General features: G+C 33.9%; 1 protein-coding gene across 3 annotated transcripts; it reads left to right on the forward strand.

Moving 5' to 3' along the window:
• The first annotated feature begins 934 nt into the window (after nt 1-934).
• Nucleotides 935-22923, forward strand: LOC107219075 (GTP cyclohydrolase 1). 3 transcript variants are annotated; one of them, XM_046744717.1, is made up of 6 exons: nt 935-1244; nt 9143-9382; nt 12167-12376; nt 16472-16637; nt 19760-19876; nt 20831-22923. In XM_046744717.1, the coding sequence occupies exons 1-6, from the start codon at nt 1157-1159 to the stop codon at nt 20958-20960; spliced, it is 951 nt and encodes a 316-aa protein (XP_046600673.1). In that variant the 5' UTR covers nt 935-1156; the 3' UTR covers nt 20961-22923. The 3 variants fall into 3 exon arrangements, with proteins under 3 accessions (XP_046600673.1, XP_015512640.1, XP_015512639.1); XM_015657153.2 differs by lacking the exon at nt 935-1244 and adding an exon at nt 8486-8548; XM_015657154.2 differs by lacking the exon at nt 9143-9382 and having other exon boundaries at nt 936-1244.
• Nucleotides 22924-23728: the final 805 nt, after the last annotated feature.

The raw sequence follows: 23728 nt of genomic DNA on the forward strand, positions 1-23728 counted from the left end.
AAAACGAATGGGTAAAAATTTTAAGGCAATTAAAAGCTGGTCAACATCAGTTTTCCAATTGATATATTACGAATATAGCTATATCCAAAGTTTTCGGTGAATCACGTCGCTCGAGGCCAGCAGATAGGCAATATTTTATACTTGACGTATACATTATGTATCATCGGTTGCCTATCCGTTGGCGTCGAGTAACAATTTAAGACTCACCAAAAACCCCCGGTATATGATCCACAATTCTGAATTTACCAATATAGAATCCGTTAACAAGATTGTGAAACACAAAAAGTGGCAAACAGAAGTATGACGCCTGTAGTACGAATGTAGGATGCAATAAAGCCGCTAATTACAAATCGGACCTGAAAATTGGGACATTCGAAATGGCAGATCGAAGATAACCGTCCCAAGGAACAGTAAAATTCAAATCATCTTCGAATTTGCTCTTTTCGAACATTGGTTATATTCAATCTCACTATTTCGATCTGCACGAGTTGTATACGGCGTATAACAACCGCAAAAGCTACAATAATTACAGAAGGCCGATTTTTCGAAACCGATAATGCACCTGTAATTGTTTGAGTTTCTTCCGGCTTTTATTTAATTTTATTTTAATTAAACTACTTATTTTCTCTTTAATCACGCGAGCGCATTTTGGTTTTGCCAAATTTTCTCCCCTAAAATAAGGCTTTTTCAAATTAACTTTTCGGACCCGAAAATTTCATTGACGATTTTTGGGGCAACGCTCGAGACCCGATGACCGTGGATAGACGGGTTTTAGCTATTATAGTCACCGTCGCTTCGGTGAGAGTTTTACGCCGAGGGATGCTGGAGGTTGCGTCTATATCGGGTCCCAGGCAGACCGAGCATAGATTCTGACGCGAAATTGCAATCGTACAGAGCCGCCGTATATATAAGCCTGGGGAGTTCCACAATCCAAGCTTACTTCTCGTTCTTATTTCGCTTGAGAGACAGTACAAACAGTCACCTCCAAGCGTCGGCAATATAGCGAAGTTTACACTTGCCGACAAATAAAAAAAATAAATAAATAAATCGCCAGTTTCTGAACACACTTGTTCATATATCTTTTTTTTTTTGTTGTTATCGTATCTTTTCGTTTCGACTCCGAATTCCAGACCGAAGACGCGGTGCAACTCTAATCATGAAGGATCAGAAGGAGTCCAACAACCGAGAGAACGGTACGGAAAATGGAAAAAGCCGGTGTCTCTGCGTTCTCAGTAATGGAAACGGTGAGTAGGTCAACTCTTTTTTATACATGTACTCGGGAAAATCTCCCAGAAAATACTCGTTGACTAAATAATCGAATGATCGATATTTATTATGATTTATAATTGTTTAAAAAACAATTATTCTTCCGAATCAATGTCAAATATTATTGAGATCCGTAATTTGTTAAAGTCCAATGTTTATTTGGGCGGTTAGGGGGGGATTACTAACGAAGTCCGAGACGCGTAATTTTATTGATATCGAATACTCGGATCTAAATCCCGGAAAATGGACTGGAAACAATAAAAGTGAAGTTATGTCAAGATTTCGTATATGCGCTATTTCATCCTCGAAACAATTTGAAATATTATAATAACGTGAAACTGAAAAAAGCGTTTCCATGGATTTCGAAACTTGGACTGCAATTTTGTCGCACTAGCTTAAAAGTTATACACAACGTAGGGGATGAACTTCAAAATTGTTTAACCGAGATTAAGACGTAGATTGCTTGGCGGGAATTATTTTTCAACGTTTTAAGCACGTATTACAGGTTATAGGTAAGTCGGTTTTTCATCCTTATTGATAAATGATTGAAAAAATAGAAGACGAGTGTAAATATGAATCAAGCAAAGCTGTGAAGCTTTGAATTTTGAAAAAGATCAAATTATTCGACAATTTGTGAATAGTCAGCTGACGAAGGTGACTAAAGGATTACATCTGTTCATAGGTAAAATGCACCACCGTGATAAAATGTGTTACACAAGAATATAATCCGGTGTGAAAACAATCGATCCGAGATTGCAGAACAATTCGTAGATAGGTGTACTTGAGACAAGGTCAACGATTTATTGCCGTCACCGTCTGCAACGTTTAAAATTGATTTACTCTCCCTTGAACTCCATTGAGTGCCGAATAATTTTTTTGGAATCCGATTAATCCCGGCCTCGGGCAATTGTATAGCATGTCAGTGTATATTAGTCTACCACAACAATCGTCGTTGATATGGAATAATAATGTTATTCATAATCTACAACATAATTATATCTAGATGGAAAAAATTGTATGAATTTGCAGCGTATCATTGGCAAAAAGTTTCTACACCCGAACGGTATGGTGTAGTTGCAAGATGCTAAAAAGTAATAAAATAAGTAAATAAATTATTCGACTAAATCGGAAACGCTAAGCTTTCGGGACTGTGTAACATGTGCATGTAAATAGATTGTATACCTATGTATTTATAGGTATATAAATCAAAAGTCGATCAACCTGGTTGCGCAATTTATTCGCACGAGATACTTCGCAGTTAATCAACAGCCTCGCTTCCTTTTCATCAAGTCGAAGCCTTGTCGAGTTTTAGCCTCGTTCAATTAGTCGCGCTGATATTTCGCAAGCGCCCCCGTATCGATCCCGCAGAATTATCAGTGTCACGAAAATAACGTAACTCTGTCTCCGGTCTGATTTAATCCACGCACGAAATTATTTCGATATTGCACATCATTTCATCCGAAGGTCTAGCCGTAGTCCTTCGAATTGTGCTAATTATAAGTATGGATTTGTCGGTAATTAGCTCAACTAAGTATCAAAATTTTAAACGCGCGACGCCTTAAGCATCGGCAATTCCTTTTTTGTTTTGTCACGCCAATTGCATAACGTCAGGCGTTTAGTATACGTTTGTCACTGATTGCTACTTTATCAATGATGAACAAATCGAGAGAATGTCGTTATGAACCTTCACTCTTTTTCCTACAATTCATTCACGTTGAAAATACTATGAAACTGAACAGATAATCCATTTTCCTTACTTGTCAAAATTTTCGGGGATAAAAACAGAATTACGATTAAATACTAGGAAATATTAAATAAAAAAAAAAAAAAAACCCAAGGAAAGGCTTATTCACTAATACATATATGTGGGATAAAAGTGCGGTTTACCGTTTCACAATCTTTTTTTCTTCCTCCTCGTATAATACTGACAATAATGATAGTCAAATCAAAGAATTGAAGAAAAACTATACAAATTTCGGACCTAAATGTTGTAAACATTTTTACTCCTTCGATTCATCATAGGTTCATAGTTTGATTATTTTAATTAAGAAGAACACCGATTTTGCTTATGCAATTCTGTCTACTTTAAGTTCTCTTGGATCGAGGAAAATCACCCGAAATTACCTTATAATAAACCCATCGAAGTTATCCTGGAAGCTTGATGATATTTCTCATTAACGCACGTCAATCGTCACGCGCGTAGTATTTACTATATTCACAAAAGTGACGTGCGGTTTACCATAATTTCTGCAAACTAAGGTTATTCTCGATTAATCATCCTACGATATGGGCCTTTAACGAGAACAGGGAAAACTGCGCTCTTGAATTCAAAGGAGAATAGATCGGTTGGTCGATCAGTTTCTAAATTATTTTCTCAAAGGCTACTATCAGAAATGAATTCTGAATACGAAAAACAGAACGATTTTATTCTATAACTATAAAAACACGTATATTTTTTTTTTTTTTTTGTTTTTTTTTTGAATCTCTGTACAGATATAGGCAACACGTTACTTAAGTTTCAAATTAACAGTACACGGATATCCATATTGACACTTGATTGACGTTCGATTGCAATCTATAATTGTTCATAACTACTTCCTCGGTAGAAAATACAAAGTAATAAAAATAACCACAAATACACCAATAATAAATCAATATTGATTGGTTTAAAAAAAAGTCTGCCCAGTCATGTTATTATAGCGGTATAATAATATACCTATGAAATCACTCAGATGATTTCGTCATACTTCAAATATTTAAATCACTAATGTCAGCCGTAATTGCGAGCAAGGCAATTAGAGACTTGGGAATATAAGGTGCAAAAAGTGAAGGAAAAGAAGAAAAGACAAACTGACGAAGAAAAACCGTTACTGCAGAATTAGATCGTAATAGTAAAGATTGAAAAAGAACTGCAATTTACCTTGACGGTTTTGCGAAGAGGTACAAAAAAAAAAAAAAAAAAGTCACACAAAACGAAGCTAGGCATATTATTTGTTGCAACAATTACACGCAGCGTTTCTTGTATGAGCAGCTCCGTTTTACTCAGTTTCGCTTATAATTTCTTACTCGTATTATCGACCAATTTAGTTTACGATCGATAATATCGTTCGTTGTGTATCGCTCACGGTGCTCGTTCAGCTCCACTGTCTTGTTTATACAGTTTTGTCTCTCGGAATTATCATTCTCTTCCTGACAACCTTGTATATTATAACTGAATCCAAGGCTCTATACAGCGTATTTGGTACGTTGCGGGTTTATTCGTATTGTTCACGTGTTTATAAATTTCTTTCTAGTATAATATAATTACATATACCTAAATATAACAATGGATGCTATATTATAGATTTTAAATACCTAATCGTCGGTAGAATTGTTGCCCTAGTTTGCGCAATTGGAACACGCAGGATAATCGTTATTCAACGGATCACATTGAATAGATAGGACGGAACAACAATGACGACCTGTTTCGAAATTGGTCGAAACATTTTTCAAGATTTCGGTTACATGTAACCAAAAGATTGAATAAATGCTTGGCCGTTTTACTATTTCGAGAATTTTCTTAATGCGGTGAGTTTTCGAAGATTAAAAAAAAAAAAAAAAAATTGCAAAAACATTCTCAAGGCTTGAAACTGTGACAAAATCAAAGGATAAGAAAAAATGCAATTTTTTTAACATTCCACGATGGTGTGACGGCTCATAAGAAGCAAATCGTTAATTGGCTTGCTTGTTTGGATTTAATGCTTTTGTGAAAACTGCAGATTACTCGATAAGTATCCGAAGGGGGGGGGGGGTAAAACTTGAACGGTCTAAAATCATACCTATTGAAAATATAAATAATACAGCCTTCAAAATGAAATTGCTCTAAGTATTTTCATTTTCTATAAAAAAAAAAAAAATCCTAAAAATAGGTATCATTTTAGACCGTCCAATCTTATCTATGAAAAATGGAATGACTCAATTACTTAGACATTAATTGAGCTTCGAATGCCAGTATACATTAGTGGAAAAACTAACTTTTCAATGATCAATGGTGTAGTCGAATTTTCAAGAAATTTCCTAAAAAAGAAGCTGAGATTAGCGTTCACGGCTAATAATGTGTAAAATGGTGGTGAACTGTAAAAGCTTCAAGACTTGATTTGAATCTCGTTGAGCCGATAAAAATTGGAAAATACAACAAAGAACGTCGCGTATAATTAAATATGATTTGGTCGTGCTGAGCATATTTGACAGTTTTTGAAATTCATGATTACACAAACAAATGAAAGACGAATACACGAATACATAAACAATGAATCAGAGAAATCCAAAAAATACAATTCTTCTATCGTGATTCCGACGAGTAATTGCCGTAGGTAAAATGTTTCTAATAATATTCTCAACTATTATAAACAGATTACGAAAGTTTGCAAGGTGGCAATTACGATGGTGCATGGATTTTCCGTGATTACTCTTTACATTGTGTGTGCTTGTACGCATAGGTATAACTGTCGGCTATTCGATTATGACCGATCTTCCAACACATATTCTCGGTAATTCCGCAGACGTCTGTACAACTGACGTAGGTGATGTGAGCTGATTTTTTCATTCGAGTCAAGCGAAGGGGAAATAATTCGAGATTTGAGTGACGCAACAATTTGTTGTGTTGAATTAATTTGAATTAATTGATCTGATTCAACCTATTTCAAATTAATTTTTATTAATTTAGATAAATTTTTCCAATTCAACTTGATTCATTTCAATTTATGAACTTCAATGTTTTTCTCGATAATTCTCGATGATTCATTCAAATTCAAGTGAGTTTAAGAAAATTTCGACCCATTTTTTTTTATTTCTCGTTAATTCGAATTGATTTCTTTCATAAATTCAACTCAACTTTTTGGTTCGAATTCAATATTTTTTTCTCTATAAAAAGATTGTTCCGGCACGAATCCAAACTAATTGAAAATCAACTTGAGTTAATTTCTCATAATTCAGTAATTTCTCTGTTAATTCTCATTACTTCAGTTAACTCTCGTTCATTTATTTATTTTGCATTAATCCAGTTGATTCTCGTTAATTCAGGTGATTTATAAATACTTTACACATCAATTCAGTGAGTTATTTTCCCCGCGGAGTCAAGGCAGAGAAATCGGGGAATTTCCACCCCGCGAGCAGCCTCATCGTGCAATTATGACGCTGCGTTAGGCATGCCCTCGTTACATTATACAGCATGTTCAAAAAGGTATTTCCAATAAAAAACCGAAAAAAAAGCTGACTGCAATTAGTTACAGCCAGAACCGCAATCTGCGTTATAGATATTTCCAGAGGTTTAAAAATTCTAGTTATCGTACCAAGTATTACAAATAACGTCCTTATTCGTTCGTGTGATTTCGCAATTCTAATTTATGGGGATATGAATGAAACTGAGTTCTTTAGCTGTAACAAGAATATCTGGTATGTGGTACAATTTTTTTCATCGTGCAGGTCACTCGTATGCATATTTTTTCGTAACTATTACGGTAAATAAGTGATGTTGATTCAGCAGTCAATTGAACAACTTGACAACGAAACAAATCCATTTGAATGTTGCAATAACCATAAAATGTATCGTGAATTTTTCTAACAGCGCAACGATCCGTGCGCCTGAAGCAGGCAACCGGAGTACACTTCATGTTCAGGTTGACCCTCACGGAAAAAAAACCCCAACTTGGGTGTAAATTCGTACACCTAACTTTTTTCTTATGGGAAATTAACATTATCTATGACTTGGGGGTACGAATTTACAACCAAGTTGTAGTTTTTTCCATGAGGGAAACATCGTATCACATCACGGTCAAACGTCAAACATTATTTGTCAAAATAACCTGAATATTATACGCAATGTGGAAAATTATGAATAATCGAATTCGGACAATGAACTGTGGCAATGAGGCAACTAAGAGTAGAACTGTCATCAGATCCAGTTATTCATCGGGATAATGTGGCGGCGAAATACGGTGCCGAACCTGAACATAATGTGTAATTCCCCTTTCCTAGGATTCGGTGTACAGTATAAACATTCATTAACTCCTTAACTTTACGGCTAGCTTGTTTTTGGTCCGAAACAAAATGTGAGTACGATTCTATGCGAATTATGTAACAATTACTCCCGATATCTTACGTCAGCTGTCATCACCGGTCATTGTCACGTAACTTGTATAGAGTCAAACTCGCATTTCGATTCGGACCAAAAACAGGTTAGCCGAAAGGTTAATCGATTATTGAATATTACTATACCGTTAATTACCAAGCGAAATTTTATTACCTGTCAGGAAAAAGACGTATATACCCTCACTGAAAAAACCCTCACCTTGGATATCGATTCGTACCCTCAACTTTTTTCTCATGGGGAATTTAGTATTATCTATGAATTTGGAGTACGACTTCACATCTAAGTTGACGATTCTTTCTATGGTAAACAAAAGACGAAGCACATAGCATATAATTCGTGTGTAAAAAATCAGGAGTTGGTGTCTCCGTTACTTTTGAAATATCATTTGATAGAAAATTATTCAAACTTTTACCAATATTTTCAGATTGAAAGATGGTAACGATAGAATTTTTGTAACGATCAAATTTACCGCATTCTTTGACCCAAAATTATTGGAATGTCAGTAGAACAAATATCAGCTCAGCTCGTGTTATCTCGCAATTTTTCTTTTTGGAAAGGGTAAAAAATTTCCCCTCATAATTTAAAAGTCTCTTAACTCGTAATTTGCGAAAAACAGTAAATTATTTTTCTCGCTTCTCCGATTTGTCCTCAAAAAATACACCTATTTAAGACGGTATTTTGTTTTTTACATTTTGGTGTTAGGGCCCTTTTAAATTCCGAGGGCAACAATGGCCTGTTTCAAAATCGCCCCACCCTGCAGCGATTTCTGAATTCGCGCTGCGTCGCGTCGCCGCGTTGCGGTTCTCTTTCGCAGCCTGTATCTACTGGGCAGCTGTGCACGGTAGTAAAAGCGAGTATATAGAATATGAGTAGCCAGTGACGGCAGGCCAGTCGCACCGCGGCAGTCGAACGAGGAACATCGCGTTCCGATCCCTACGATCTTACTTTTAATCATTTCAATTTTCGTTCGATTATCATTTTTTTCCACCGACAATCCGACATTCGATCGGCTCTCGTTTTTTATAAAAATTTTTGAACTGGCTTATCCTTTCAATCGGACTATCTCGTTGTTGTTTTCTTTTTTTTTTTTTTTTTTATAAATCGTTTGACAATTCGTACTGTGATTAATTATTCTTTACCAAGGCTTATGAGGTAATAAAAGTAACAAGATTTAATCGTACAAATTCTACAAATACACAGAATTTAAAAAAGTTAAATAGAATCAAGTATGCACATGTATTATGTACACTAAATTTCTATATGCGCGTGATATGTAATAATAAACTAATTATCTTCGAATTAAAGTTATATCATTATAACGGACATTCAATTTTTTACAACCGTAATTCATTATCATTGTTATTATCTTTATTCAAGAAATTTGAATGAGAAACATAACTGCAGCACACGGCACTTGTTTGAATCTGTGATGAATAACTAATTGTACCGTTCTATATACATGTACCTATCATAGTTATCCCTGAGTTTGAAAAAAATATTTCGAGTGTGTAAAAAAAAAGAAAAAAAAAACACGCGGTGAATTAGAGCTGACCGAGGATTGGAAGAAGAAAGAGTAAAAGTAAAAGTAAAAAACAGAAGAAAAAAAAGAAAAATCAAAATTCACGTGAAAAATTTATTTACGTTGAAATTCGTCAAACGAGAGTACAAAGATAATAATCATATACTATAGGAATAAATCGCGGTCGTGTAATCGTGTATAACATATAAAATATTGTACGTACGCAGATAGGGGAGAGACGATGAACGGTGTTAACAATCAATGCGCGGCGAACGGAGGCGCAGGGGAGAGCGAGGTAGCCATCTATAATGAAAGAGCCGTACAACAAAACGATAACAACATGCAGCAGAATAATATTGTCAAAAAGCCGGGACCGCTTAGGACAGTCTCGTGGAACGAGAATGTCGAAGATTCCGAACTCGATATACCGGGAACACCTCGAACGCCGAGGACCTCCACAACTCCAGGTAAAAATTTCACGAGCAGACGTTGAACCCCGCCGATAATCCCGACGCGAATATACGCGAGAAACGAAAAAAAAAAAAAAAAAATTAAGGAAAAAAGGATACGTGTAATTGTGTTATAATTATCAGGATTTTTTACATTTGTAACTGGGATGTTCGTTTTTTTTTTTTTTTTTAATTTTTTGATATAGATTATAAGGTTGCTTGAAATAGTGCTGGTATAAAAAAAAAAAAAAAAAAAAAAACGGGATTCGTTGGACAATGTAACGGTTTGAATATTGTTCGATACAGTATTTGTTACTATTGTTTAACGTGATTATGTATATGTACATAGTATATTATAGATGACGATACTATATTTTTTTCATTATTATCGTACAAAAATGTTGAATAATTTAATTTTTTTATTAGCTCATTTATCGCTGCAACAATATCGAATTATGGTAAATCGAGAAAATAAAGTGCGAGTGACCGTAATCGAAAAGAATAGTAACACGTATGTATAAGTGAAAATGGTAACCTGCGCAACTAGAAATTCGTATTTTCTATCTGTAATAATGAGTTATGTAATTTTTTGGAAAAAGTTACTCGCGTTTATATAATATTTATCGGACATCGATCGATCAATTGATCATTATTTTTCATATATTGAAGAAACAGACGTTTGATTTTACTAAATTCATTTGAATCGATGGAATGACAAATTGAACTCGCAGTCATGATGAGTCTGAAGTGTTAATAACGTTAATTCAAACATTGGGGGGAAAAATTACTATTTTGCAAGTTTTTAGTGACTTTGAAGTGGTTCAGTTTTCAAAATGTGAACACGTTTTGTCTTATTATGATTTACTGCATTCCTACAGTTGTGAAATAACTATTTTTTAGAAACGTAAATCATTACAGTAACGTTACTGACTGCAGCCTCATGTTATAAAAAAACTGAAGTTAGCAATGTTAACGCAACGGAGCGTTGGGGGAAAAATGACTATCTTGCAAGTTTATAGTGACTTTGAAGTGGTTCACTTTTCAAAATATGAATACGTTTTGTCTTATTATGATTTACTGCATTCCTACAATTGTGAAATAACGATCTTTTAGAAACGTAAATCGCTACAGTGACGTTAATAACTGCAGCCTCATGTTACAATGAGACTGAAGTTAGTAACGTTAAGCAAGTTTATAGTGACTTTGAAGTGGTTCATTTTTCAAAATGTGAATACGTTTTGTCTTATTATGATTTATTGCATTTCCTACAATCCCGCAATTGTGAAATAACTATTTTTCCGAAACATAATACATCGTGATAACGTCACCAACTTCAGCCTCATGTTATACCAGCGGAATTAATTCTTTTATTTTACTTTACAATTTATGAAGATTTATATGATAATTGTCGATCGCGAATTATATCTTATCATAAGATTCGCAATAAAGTAAATCGTTTAACTGCACTATATTATTGATACAATGCATAATATTAACCGAAACGAATGTTTAAAAGCCGGCATAATTTTAACTTCCGTACATTGCTGACATTTTTTTTGACCCGATTACACGTGAACAAAGTACACTAATAATAATAATAAATACAAATATAACATAACAGTCGGACGCTTTGGATTTTACTCTTTCAACATAATATTTAAAAGGGCATGAATTATTCGAGGTATAACATCCATTAACTTGTGGATATTCGCTCATCAGTTTACCGTACGCACAGTTATTGTAAACATATATGTATAATTTTATGAGGCCTTGACTGTGTGCTCTTTTTTTTTTCTTTTATCTTCGCGTATCCAAACAAAGATGAATAATCGTCAAACTTGTAGGATACAAAAATGAATTACAAGTTGTACGTATATACGAAATACTAAATTGATGTTCTACGGACGAAAGAGTAAAAGTATTTCAAGAAAAGACGTAAAAAAAAAATTAATAAATAAAAAAACTGGATAAAAATTGTAGAAAATACATAATTTCTTCTTCGGAGATTTTCTGTCTTATATAATAATATTTTAAGGTGCATACGAGAAGTATTTCATAATGCTAGTAGATAATTAATGATGTAAACAAAATTTCGGAGCCAATATTTTATCTTTACTGGGCAAAAAGTTTGTTTTTATTTAACGACGGGGTTCGCCGCGCGACTATCGCCTATACGATAAGAATTGAACGTATGCACAGGCGTTTATTAACGTATAACTGAATTGCTGATGTGTATAAAAAAAAAAAGCGATACGCAAACAAACGCATATATAATGAAAACGACTAAGTGATTTCGTAATTAATTTATACCGAGACTAATCACTGTTATCCGTGATTCCGCCCTGAGAAATCATACGCGTCTTTCATCATGTATTATTATGCTACATATTATGATCTAGGATGTGTAAAGATTTTTCTCTCTCTCTCTCTCTCTCTTTCTACTTCTGACGCAAGCTGAGATTATTATTTACTCGATTGCGGAAGATCACCATCTTTTTAAATTTTTCAAAAAAAGTATGTGTATGTGTATATGTATAAAAAGAAACAACGTAAACGGAACTGTTTTCCACAATAATTTGTTCAATTAATTTTTTTCTCAAAGTGTTTAACAAATTTCGTCAAAATGAGCTTCGCTTGTCAATTTTTATATCAATTAAGTATTAAACGATTTTCATTTACCGCAAAGCCAATCCAGTATTTTTACTCTGTTTTCTATGGCGAGTGAATAAGAATGATACAAATAATTTCGAAGGGGTTGAAAAAATGACGATTCGTTATTGTGTGGATTGAATTTTTACGCAGGACACGAGAAATGCACGTTTCATCACGACTTGGAGCTCGATCATCGACCACCAACCAGAGAAGATCTGTTACCAGAAATGTCCAGGAGTTACAAACTTCTTCTCAGCTCACTCGGAGAGGATCCTGAACGCCAGGGTCTTCTTAAAACACCTGAAAGAGCCGCTAAAGCCATGTTGTTTTTCACCAAGGGATACGATCAAAGTTTAAAAGGTAAGTTGGTAGAAATTTTAAGCTTGATCTTAAAATTGTCACCTAGTGAATTTTCCACGAAGAAATTTCTGTTTAAAGATATTCACCTTGGTTTGAAAATCGCGCGAGGAACCTTAAAAGAAATCCAGACTGAATCATATTTTTCTTTGGGGCAATTATTTGTCAAATTTTTACTGACGTAAAATATTCTCATTGTAAGTCGTTTTTGGTCGCTATTTATTTTTTAATAATTACAAATGATTAAAAGAAATTTCTCCAACTATACCGTTTGAAGGAAGGTTTTTATCTTTTAATTATTGATAGAAGCGTATGATTTGTAGAGGTAATGTTGGAATAAATTTTGCTAAATTTTTGTTCCGAGTTTCTCTGAATATAAATTATGATAATTCTCGTAGGAAAAAAGGATATTTTCACGAAGGTTAATAAAATTATTTATGTACCATTGTTTTGTTTTCGTGTACCTCTGTTGCGTGGAATTTAGTACAAGGTGATTACTATAAAATACTTGCCCGTGATTATTTTCATTGTATTACAAATACAGGATGAACAGAAAAACTCTCACCAAACAAGGACGACATAATTGTAAATTTTTCTTTAACGTTAGTTACGCATTTTAATACGTATATAATGTATATATATATATATATATATATATATATATATATTGGAATTACTATACGTCAATAACAACGAGGACGACGACGAATAAAGATTTTATTATTTTCTATTTGGTTTTACAAATAAATAATTGAAGTGTTTTGAATCAACGATCAAAATTAAAGATTCGAGAAAATTTCCATATTGTTGATACATTTCATTTTTTTTCCTTTTACTTCTATTTTATTCGGAACTACGGATGAAACAAATATTATTTTCAAAAGCGGGAACACGGTTTCGCTTTTCGTCAATCTTTTCATCGCGAACATGACAAACTTATTTGTAACGAATATTTGAAATTCAAGTTTCTTTTTATTGATATCCGTTATATGTTCAAAGAATGTTCGATTACCTAGTAATTTTTTTCCAGCTTTCGAAAATCCTTTTGCGAATCAACTTTGTAAAAAAGTCTGAAATTCGTAAAAGTACTTGGAGAGGTTATTCTTTTTTCTAGTTCTTATAGAATTATAAAAATGTGCTTTTTTCTTGTTTACATTACACCTGTAATTCATGTTAATTATGTTAGCATTTTTTATGCATCAGTCCAAGCCACAAGTGGCATTTTGTACAGACTAGAACGGGAAAAAATCCTTGGAAGGAATCTCGCTTTATGATGTTCTCGAATAAATTTTTCGCTCTTCGAAGTCGCAATGAAGGGGGAGTGGAGAACGGGGCAGAAAGCTTCGCTTATCTGCTAAGTAGCCTGCCTCTCCCCTCCTATTGCGAGTCCCGAATCCAATGGCGTAGGTCGTACCTAAAATTTGTCATCCTATTAGTGGTAAAACATTGTAATATTTTACATTACAAAAGTCTTATCATATATTGAAGATTCACATGATTTCAAATATTTTTGTTACGGTGTAATCGGTGACGATCATCTTGGTATCGATAATTTTGTCATTATCGGTATTTTAATTCACTACATAAGTATTACCTACTATTATTGAAACGTCTCCTCATTACCCCAGAGTATAGTTGTCGGCGCCATTGTATCACGACATAACCTAAATTTTTTTCATTTTAACGGAGGCAAATCGTAATTCTTGGGGTTTCAAATTACTCGTGTCGCACAAATTATTTAAATACAATCAATAATATATCTGTTCTGATATCTGCACCCGAAAAACACGGTCAACGATCAGCTCTCAACCTCGTTGGATTAGTCTGATCTTTTTTCCACCAGATGACACATTACAATGTGAAAATTCCAATATACTCGCGAATTTTTGTCCTTCCATTGAGTAGCGAACATTTTTAGAATATCGAAAAGTTATTTTGTAAAATTTTCAGGAACATGTTCACTCCAATCATAGTACAATTCAAACTGCTTCCAATTTATTTTGCCAGTGTTTTGTTGCTATGTCATGACTGTTCCTTTATTTTTGCTTTTCAAAAAGTTTAGAGCATTAAAATTCTTACAGTGATGTAAAAATCGAGTGCATATACATGCATGCACGCTTAATCACCCTTTTTATTCACTTGACCCGCAACCTTTTCTTTTTGCAAGATTCTACGCTTCTGAACCGGAGAAAATCTCAGAGCATAAAATCCCGTCACGAGCACTTCGCTATGAAAGCTCTACCCTCCCACGCCGTTTTCCAAGACCCTTATACCCGATTTATTCCACTCCCATTTCTCTTCGCGTCTCCCTCTCGCTCTCTTTATTTCTTTTGTTAAATCGTTTGTTACCGGTTCGCATTCCGCACGTGCAGAACATTTTACATAATATTGTATAAGTACATTGAATTTAAACACCAAAGTTTCGGAAACGAAAAACGTTTCAAAATAATTCACGGAATGAGGATACTATAAATTACGATCGGGTAAAGTGTCACTTATTTTTATTGTAATAATGCGGCAAATAGTGCAATTCTATGTAAAATCCTGAACAAAAATATCCTCAAGCTTTTTTCCTTCACAATATGCGAGAATAACGGCCAGAAAATGTGTTCCGTGCAATGAGAAGCAACTCGATTAAAGGTTTACGACGTCTTCTGACATTATTGTTGCGCGTAAAACAAACGCTTTTTTCAATAGCTGTAATGAGTGAATTTTACTCGGTCGGTAAAAAACAAAAAAAAAAAAAAGACTAATTACGATCAACACGATGTTGCCAAACTTCAGTCGAATCACAGCGTTTCCTTAGGGCGTCAGAGTTTCCAGTTAAGGGTTGCCGTGGCAACGAGGGTTGGAAATCAGCGGACTCATACCTACATGTACAAAGCACAGCGAAAGCCATTGAAGATACTGGAGATAGGTGGAGATGATATATTGAGGATATAGGGTTGCTTTTTATCACTGCTTCTTATGCACATAAAATTTCCAACCCTAAGCAATTTTCCGAAATATAGTCAGTCTTTACCGATCGAGCAAAATGCCACTTTTTGAATATTGTCAGTGCTTATGGTGCTTAATGATAGTCGATTCGAAAAATTTTCAGCTAGCGCGAAACTTCACGTGATTTCGAACAAAAATATAGAAAAAAATGTTCTTCCCAAAATCCATTACATTTTTAGGAATACATTTTTCAGCGTTGCTCGCGCATGAAAAATGGTTTTTGTGTATTCTTATTTAACACTCAAATATTTAGAATTACGCTATCTGAAGCACTTACGTCAGCCATCCATGCGTATTATAGGCTTTAGCAAGACACGAAATCCGTGACATTTTACTCCGTCGGTAAAGACTGACCTATAGCATCCTCCTAAAGTAGGTCAATAACGAATAAATCCCATCCATCCTTCTCGTTATCCTCCCCGTGATTCAGAGAAATTCTGTGATTTTACGTGAGTAACGACCACTGTAACGACTAACGAACTTCGTGAAAAGAGAATTAAGCCTTTATTTTAATGGATCGACGTGTGCTTCATATATCTGTCCGCTTCTGATATCTACGTCATCTTCGATTAACGGCACTCATACTTTTAATGAATTTTATGGAATAAGAATGTTTTCGTTCTTACAGTGAAATATTCTTCTTTTGCTTTATGACGAACGCGTAAAAAATGGGAGGAACGTTTTACAAGTCCTTTCAATTGTGTTTGCATATCTTTGTCGTAACGTATAAAAATAATCCTCGCTTATTTTGAAACGAAAGCTTGGAAATTGTTGTAAATACACGTTCTTTTTCCTCTCCTCTTTTTTTCCCGTTTCTTATTCTATCAGGCACAGGATTAAGAGAGTGTACATTATACACACATAGCCTCGACTTATGATAAATTGCTTGCTCATCCGAACAGAAATACGTTTATTGAGCAAACATATTACACGTGTAGGTACCTACATTACGATACAAGTTTTTATTCATTGCTAAAAAGAAAGAACAAACATTGAATTTACTTAAGATCAAAGTATTTCAGTTTATGTACGTTATTCGCTTTGTGTACAATCAATCGGCCAACTTATGTAATACTTATGATACGAACTATTTTATTACAGATGTTATCAACGACGCCGTATTCGACGAAGATCACGACGAGATGGTAGTCGTGAAGGACATCGAGATGTTTTCCATGTGCGAACACCACCTCGTTCCTTTCTACGGCAAAGTATCAATCGGCTATTTACCCTCCAAGAAGATTCTTGGACTTAGTAAATTGGCGAGGTATGCACAGCATCCATTATCGGTATTTCTCTTACCGTTTTTAAATGTGTAGTTTGTTAATTTCTCATTCGATGATTAAGTTGTACTAAAATTAGTTGTTGTCTTTAGTGCAATATATCGATCATTTCCACTTGGAATTTTAAAAACCTTAATTTAGTTGATGCAATTCAATAATTTAGTGGGTGAAGATTATTGAATAACACGAACAACGCTTGCAATTACAAACGTGAATCTCGAAGGCTTAATTCTTACCTTTAATTCATTTCTCGAAAGTAAATTGACGACCGTACTATAATTGCCATTATGACTTTGTTCTGCGTGAAAGGGATTAACGATGGACGAATGATGCAAACTAATGTATAAGTCAAAACAAAGTAGCTAGTGCGGAAACCAGCATTTCAGTAATATGCTCTAAGCTTTTTATTTTCAAGATCTCGTTCAGAATGTAAGTTTTTAAAGCTTGATTTCTCAATTCTTAGTGAGCACCGACACATATTTATGTCGGTTTTTAAATGCGTTAAATATGATTTCATGATTTAAATTACTTCCTAAAAGTCTCGATCGACAGTGTACAGATATTTTTTGCCAGACATTGAGGAAAAATCTATAGTCTATACAGTTCCGGAATAGTATAATTGTGTAACAAGGAAGCAAACTCGGTCTTTTTGGGTCGAGCGTAAGTTTGCAATATAAGGCGTAGGTGAGCCGAAGAATAATATTTCAAATACGTGAGGCGCAAAGATCGTTGCCTCCTTGTCGCACACGATGCTATATTTAACAAGATTATATTACGCGTTTTTTCACGAAGCATGAAATTGAGTTTAGGATCGTGCAATGATAATTTTCTTTGTGACAGCGCACGCGCGCAGTACAGAAAAGACCACTTTTAACTCCGAGGACTCAAAACTGGTCTTTTCAGTACTCCGCGCATGCACATTCGCAGACTCACTTGACCGTCATAGAAACTGTATCTTGTGTACGGAAAAACGCGTTAAACATGCTTGCGTTATATAAAACTGTTTTCTCCCACTCTTTCTCGGAAACCTTTTACATGATTACCTGATCCAATTGCGGCATGATCTTCAAAAATAATCTAACTACGCCTGACCCGCGCATCACGAGCCGCCATCTTGCTGCATCTCGGCAATTGAAAATTTAATTTTGATACAATGTGACCGACGTTGCTGGAATTTCCGCGATTCTGTTACGCTCCTCACGTGAACTATTCCGCGCTGACCAGTAGAATAGTGAAAAACTGTAACAAGGACAGTATTTTAGTCGGTCAAGAATGATCGCGTCGAGTAGAATCGTAGACTGTTAATGTTCTACAGCAATTATCGAAGCAGCGGTAGCAGCTCGTTATATGATACCGGTTTTTCCCTCGTTTCAGATTTTAATCTAGCATCCTAAGGAGCTGAGGACGGTGTCATTTCGACAGAATTATTGCAAATTGCATTATATAGCACATGTACACTTATACAGACGTGCGCAAATGCGTATATTACCGTACACATCCACGTGACCTTGTATGACTGTTAATATCATTGCATTAGCGCGAAATATGCCGAAGGAGCCAATTACAACCGCACGGGGAATAAATTGTTCAGACTTTCACGTCGTCACGCGGTTCGGACACAATTCTCTATATAAGATTGTATGTATAGATACATGCATAAACAGACGGTGTTATGTACCAACGTAGGTGGTACACGTGTCTCTCTCTCTCTCTCTCTCTCCCTCTTCCCGTGCAGTTTATACAAACCATCCGATACAAATTCTACCTTCAGATATATGGAGTAAAGTAACTCGACACGTGAGATCCTGCATCCGTGTGTATATCCGTATCAAACAATCACACATTGTTTTATATATACCTGTATACCTGTACAAGAACAACGCAAATAATTGTGCAGCGATAGACAAGGTCGTTGTCGTCGCTGCCATGCTATCTTAGATTGTTCCTTGGACTATTTATCTCTCCGTTCGTTAATATTTACGTTTTACTACTCACATTACACCGAGTCGGATTCTGTTCCGTAGAACCCTATTGAAAATGTTTATTTTATAAACCGTAAAATTTCATGGAATAATTCAGTCTGTAATTTGTGACATGATTCATTTTGTAAATTCAATAAAATTCATTACGTGAATATATATATATATATATATACATATATATTATCGAACTTACAAAGTAAGTCATGTACCAGATTACACACTGAATTCTTCCATAATATTTTACGTTTTATATATTTAATTATTATATATTATATATAATATTAATAACGCTACCATAAGCTTATAAAATATTCGATAGCTTCTACCGCATTCTACGGGTTCCTATCCATAATTACATTAACGTAAACGGATCCGTGTTGTTTTACTCGTTGTTAAAAATTATCAAAATTAACCGCACTACAGAAGGATGAACGAGACGTGTTATACGTATAGATAGAAAAAAGGGAAACACTACGACCTCTAAGGATATAAAATTTGAGATATGTATGACACACCATTGAAAAAAAAAAAAAAAAAATGCAACCATCCGATATTCGTTTAAGAAGTATTTTATCGAATTTGGTTTTTACTCTCGTTCGTCGCTGTTTCAAATGGCACGGCATCTTTGAAGGATCTCATGGTCGGTAAAAAAAAAAAAAAATGGAAACAAGAAAATTCCAGATAACAAGAGAAATTTTGTAGAAACCATTGGAAAAAAAAAATAAAAATAAAAATATCAACACACGAAGCAGTGTACAACGAAAGTAAAAAATTAAAATAGGAGGATATGATTCACGTGGCCCACTGAGCGTGCATAATTGCATCTGTAAAAAGAATATTGTTGAAACTCGACCCTGCTGTAGTCTTCAAATTTCTATTTAATGTATCAAGTTTATATTCGACCTTTGATCTCTGCTCCAGAAGCCTCGGTTATGTTCGGTAACATACTTTCTTCCTTCATGAAAGGTGTTTTTATTCCGTTATTATTTTTTTTTTTTTTTTTTATTGCTTGTAGTTTTCTATGAACTGGTTACAATATAGCTGCGGTTCTTTTTGTGCCCCCCTCCCCTTCACACTATCTTTGTTTTTCATGATTCATCATGTGTTCCAAATATTATTTACAGAATCGTTGAGATCTTCAGTCGACGACTCCAAGTACAAGAGCGTCTTACTAAACAAATTGCAATTGCAGTTACCAAGGCTGTACAACCTGTCGGTGTTGCAGTCGTCGTCGAAGGAGTGTCAGTATAATTGTATAATTTCATACAATTCTGAATATAATTGTACTATTCCTTTAATAATATCTGGGAAGCACTTTGGAAAATCACGTTGCCAACTTCTTTTTTTTTTACTCTTTATAAAAGGATGCTTGTCTTTCTTCGAAAGTTGACGATACGTTAAGAATTTTTCAATCAATTCTACTTTATTACGACCGCTTCAGAAATCTCGCTCGATCGAAGATCCTTTGAAATTTATTGAAAATTTTCAGGTGCAATTTGTTAATGTTGTAATTTTGAATTTTTCTGAAAAAAAAAAAAAAAATTAAAAATATAATTGTATGAACAAAGCTAGCGAGCCAAAGTTAACAGAAAGCATCTTCACAAGGCTCTGGAATTCGACAAATACTTGAGACATGTAATTAAAACGATGTCAAATAATAATTACGTAACGATCTTGTGCCATTTGCATCGTGAGTTTGAATTTTTTACTCCTAGATATCAATATTCTACCTTTCACTGATGCAAAGATACATACAAATTTATGTATGTATACGTTTGGATTACATCTGTTATATGCTCTATACGTTAAGTAGAAAAACTAGGTTCAAGGTCAGACGAATATTTATGACTTAGCTAGCGGTTTAAAATTTTTTTTTAACAATTATTGTCTCTGAAAAATACCTCGGTCTAAATAACTTGACAAAGATTTTCAAGCACCTTGGATGTGATATTGAGCATTGTAGAAAGATGAATAGAAAACACTTACATTTTTTTATATTAACAAAATAATAACAGCATTTATCGACAGTACGAACACTTTTACATTTTTTGGCTGAAATGGGTATAATTCTGTGAATGGAAATTCTCTGCATAGCTTTGCAGAAGGAAATTTTCAATTCGAATGTCCAACGTAAGCTGCATGCAATATCGATATCCTGTCATGTTACTATAATGTGTGATTTTTTTAAATTTCAGGCACATGTGCATGGTGATGCGAGGAGTTCAAAAAATTAACAGCAAAACAGTAACATCGACCATGCTTGGCGTTTTTCGTAACGATCCCAAGACTCGGGAGGAGTTCCTCAACTTAGTTAATTCAAAATAGAGTCTTCAATAACACCGGATTTGCTTGCAGTTTTCTCACTAAGCGATGTCAACACCTAGTAGATTGAAAACTGAAAAATTTCTGCCTTCTTCTCATACTTTGTACTTTTTTGTAGTTTCATTTTAGAAATTATGTTCACTCGAACCAGTGAAGCTCGCTGGTAAAAGTTCTGTTAGACGCACACGATACGTACAGAAAATCTACTAAAAGCAGACGCAGAATCACATTATCTGTACGTTTCTATCCGTGTCTAACGGAATTTTTAGCAGAGCTGTGAAACGCAGATAGATATTTGTGTATCAGAGTCAAAGTTGAGAAAAAACATGAAATATTTATGTATTGTACAAGAATCGGAAGCGTGGAGAAATCTTATCAAATATAAATTATAGATATTAATGTTACTCAAACATTCAGGCGTCCCGCAAACACAGAGACGTACTTAAATTGCTGACCAGTTGACAACAAGACAATATCTTAGTACTCTGAATGATTTTCTCATTAATCATCCAACCCAAGATGTGAGAATATTACATCATCTTTGAAGAAACTCATGTAGACGCCATTCTGCATTATCGTTCTGTCAATCATTGCAGATAGTATTAAAACGTCATAAAGCAAACCACTCTGAATGCGATTTTTTGCACAGTATCACAGGGCGCGAGAAACAGAAAAAGAAAATCTGTTATAACGCACTACAGGTCTTGCTCTTCCAATTTTATAGAACAATGACGCGTCGTTGTTATTTAGATATGCATTGAAAATTTATTTTGAGATAAGAAAGTAACATTTAGTAAATTAAATTAAATTGAATTAAACTATAAAGCTAACAAGGTGATATCCGTGGTATGGTTATCGCAAAATTTCACAGCCAGATGTTTGGCGACTTGCCATACCTTTGAACCTAGGTGCTTAGGCAATTGTATTTTGTCACAGGGAAGTACATGTGTGTATTTTAGATGTCTAGAAAGCGCGAGCCATACAAAGGCACTTTACATTCCATCGTTAATCTAAATGCTGAAACTGATATCATTCTACCTTACTAAAAATATTTATGTGTCGCATCATGAAATGTTTTGAACAAATTTAGCGTGTCGTTTATTACATGTATATATAGTTGACTATATGATTTTTAGTCTAGTATATCTGATGATTCGTGCTTTTGTAATTTATTATGTGATTTTTTAATATATTTTATCAAATTTACAAGACAAATCATGTAATAAATTGCATGTAGAATTCTTTCGTAACGTTTTACGATTTAACGCATGAATATTTTCAGTAGGGCAAACTGCTCGCCGCAATGCAACTTGTTATTTGTAATTTAGTATACCTAATAAGTGAATAAGTGTATATTGCGTTATAGTATAAAGTTTGGTTTCTTCAGAAATGTTAATCGGTACAGAGCATACATGTTAAAATCGTGAACACTTTCCTTATATTTATTGATCATAGGATATATGTTTTCTGCTGTGAAAATTAATACTGTACTTCCAGTTTACATAACTTCGTGCAAAGATTATAATTATGTGATAATTTATAGATGTTTGATAATTGCTGCTAATTGTCGAACCGATTGATTAACATTCAATTTACTGAGAATAATATTATACGGAATAATTTTTACATATTTTGTATTCACTCAATTCTTTTTACAATTTTGAAGTTAAACCTTATTTTTTTGCTCTCAACAACATTGTCTCTCTATAAATTATAATTTAAACACTTTTTTTCTCTACAAAAGTGATCTGATTAGAGTAGACTTTTGTTAATAGTTTCCTTTATTATGTCATTTCATTTCGAACAAATTTTACATCGTGAATATCTGCATGGTTTGCGGTAACTCAGCCAATTACACTGTCCATGCTGATAGTAATGATCGATACAAGTTGTCTCGATTTTATTGTTCCGTCACGACATTAGTAATATTTTATTAAATAAAAATTTTACGATTCATATTTCTTTATATAAACGTTCTGTTATTTATAACTGTCAAATATAATACCAGATGATGAACAGTATTGTTATACGCACGCTAAACTTATATATCAGTATAAAAATAATTTTTCTGCATCATTGTGTGAAAAATTTACGCCATTAAATTTTCACAAGATATGAGAAAAACTTACTGTTACATCATTAACAAGTCATGTACAAAAAACGAGTACAGCTTAATCTCCTTTCAAGTACATTCCAATAATTTTTATGGCATCATATATGGTAAATTTGGGATCAAATTATAGAAATTTTAAAAGTTTCAATCCTTTTCTAAATAGCGATATATGGAAAAATTCTGTATTTCAGCATGAAACATAGTAATATTTTGTTATCAAAATATTGTAAAAACTAATTTTCATTCTTGCTCAGTAATAGTAATATTTGGATATAGATTCCCTTATAACTGATGTGAGTGGTTTCATGCTGTTTAATTTAACACCGATATCAAGCAAAGCACACTAAAAAAGAATGATGAGTATAAAGTGCAAATATAAGCCTATCTACGAAACAAAATGAAAATCACATGTTTACAATTGGACGTTAAATTTATGAGAAATTTTTAAAGACTACATACCTATATTATGTACTGTTATGCAGGACCAGATTTTACTTGTAAAGAATAATAATAATAGTAATAATGTTTTAAAAAGTTATCTATACACATGATGAAATTTGACATTTATGATATTTTATGATATTATATTATATAAAGTTCAATTTATATTTCAAAAACAAACGTCTCATTTTTATATACAATTGTTAAGTACGTTCCT

The sequence above is a fragment of the Neodiprion lecontei genome, chromosome 7 (assembly GCF_021901455.1).
Source record: "Neodiprion lecontei isolate iyNeoLeco1 chromosome 7, iyNeoLeco1.1, whole genome shotgun sequence".
In the NCBI taxonomy this organism is placed as follows: Eukaryota; Metazoa; Arthropoda; class Insecta; order Hymenoptera; family Diprionidae; genus Neodiprion; species Neodiprion lecontei.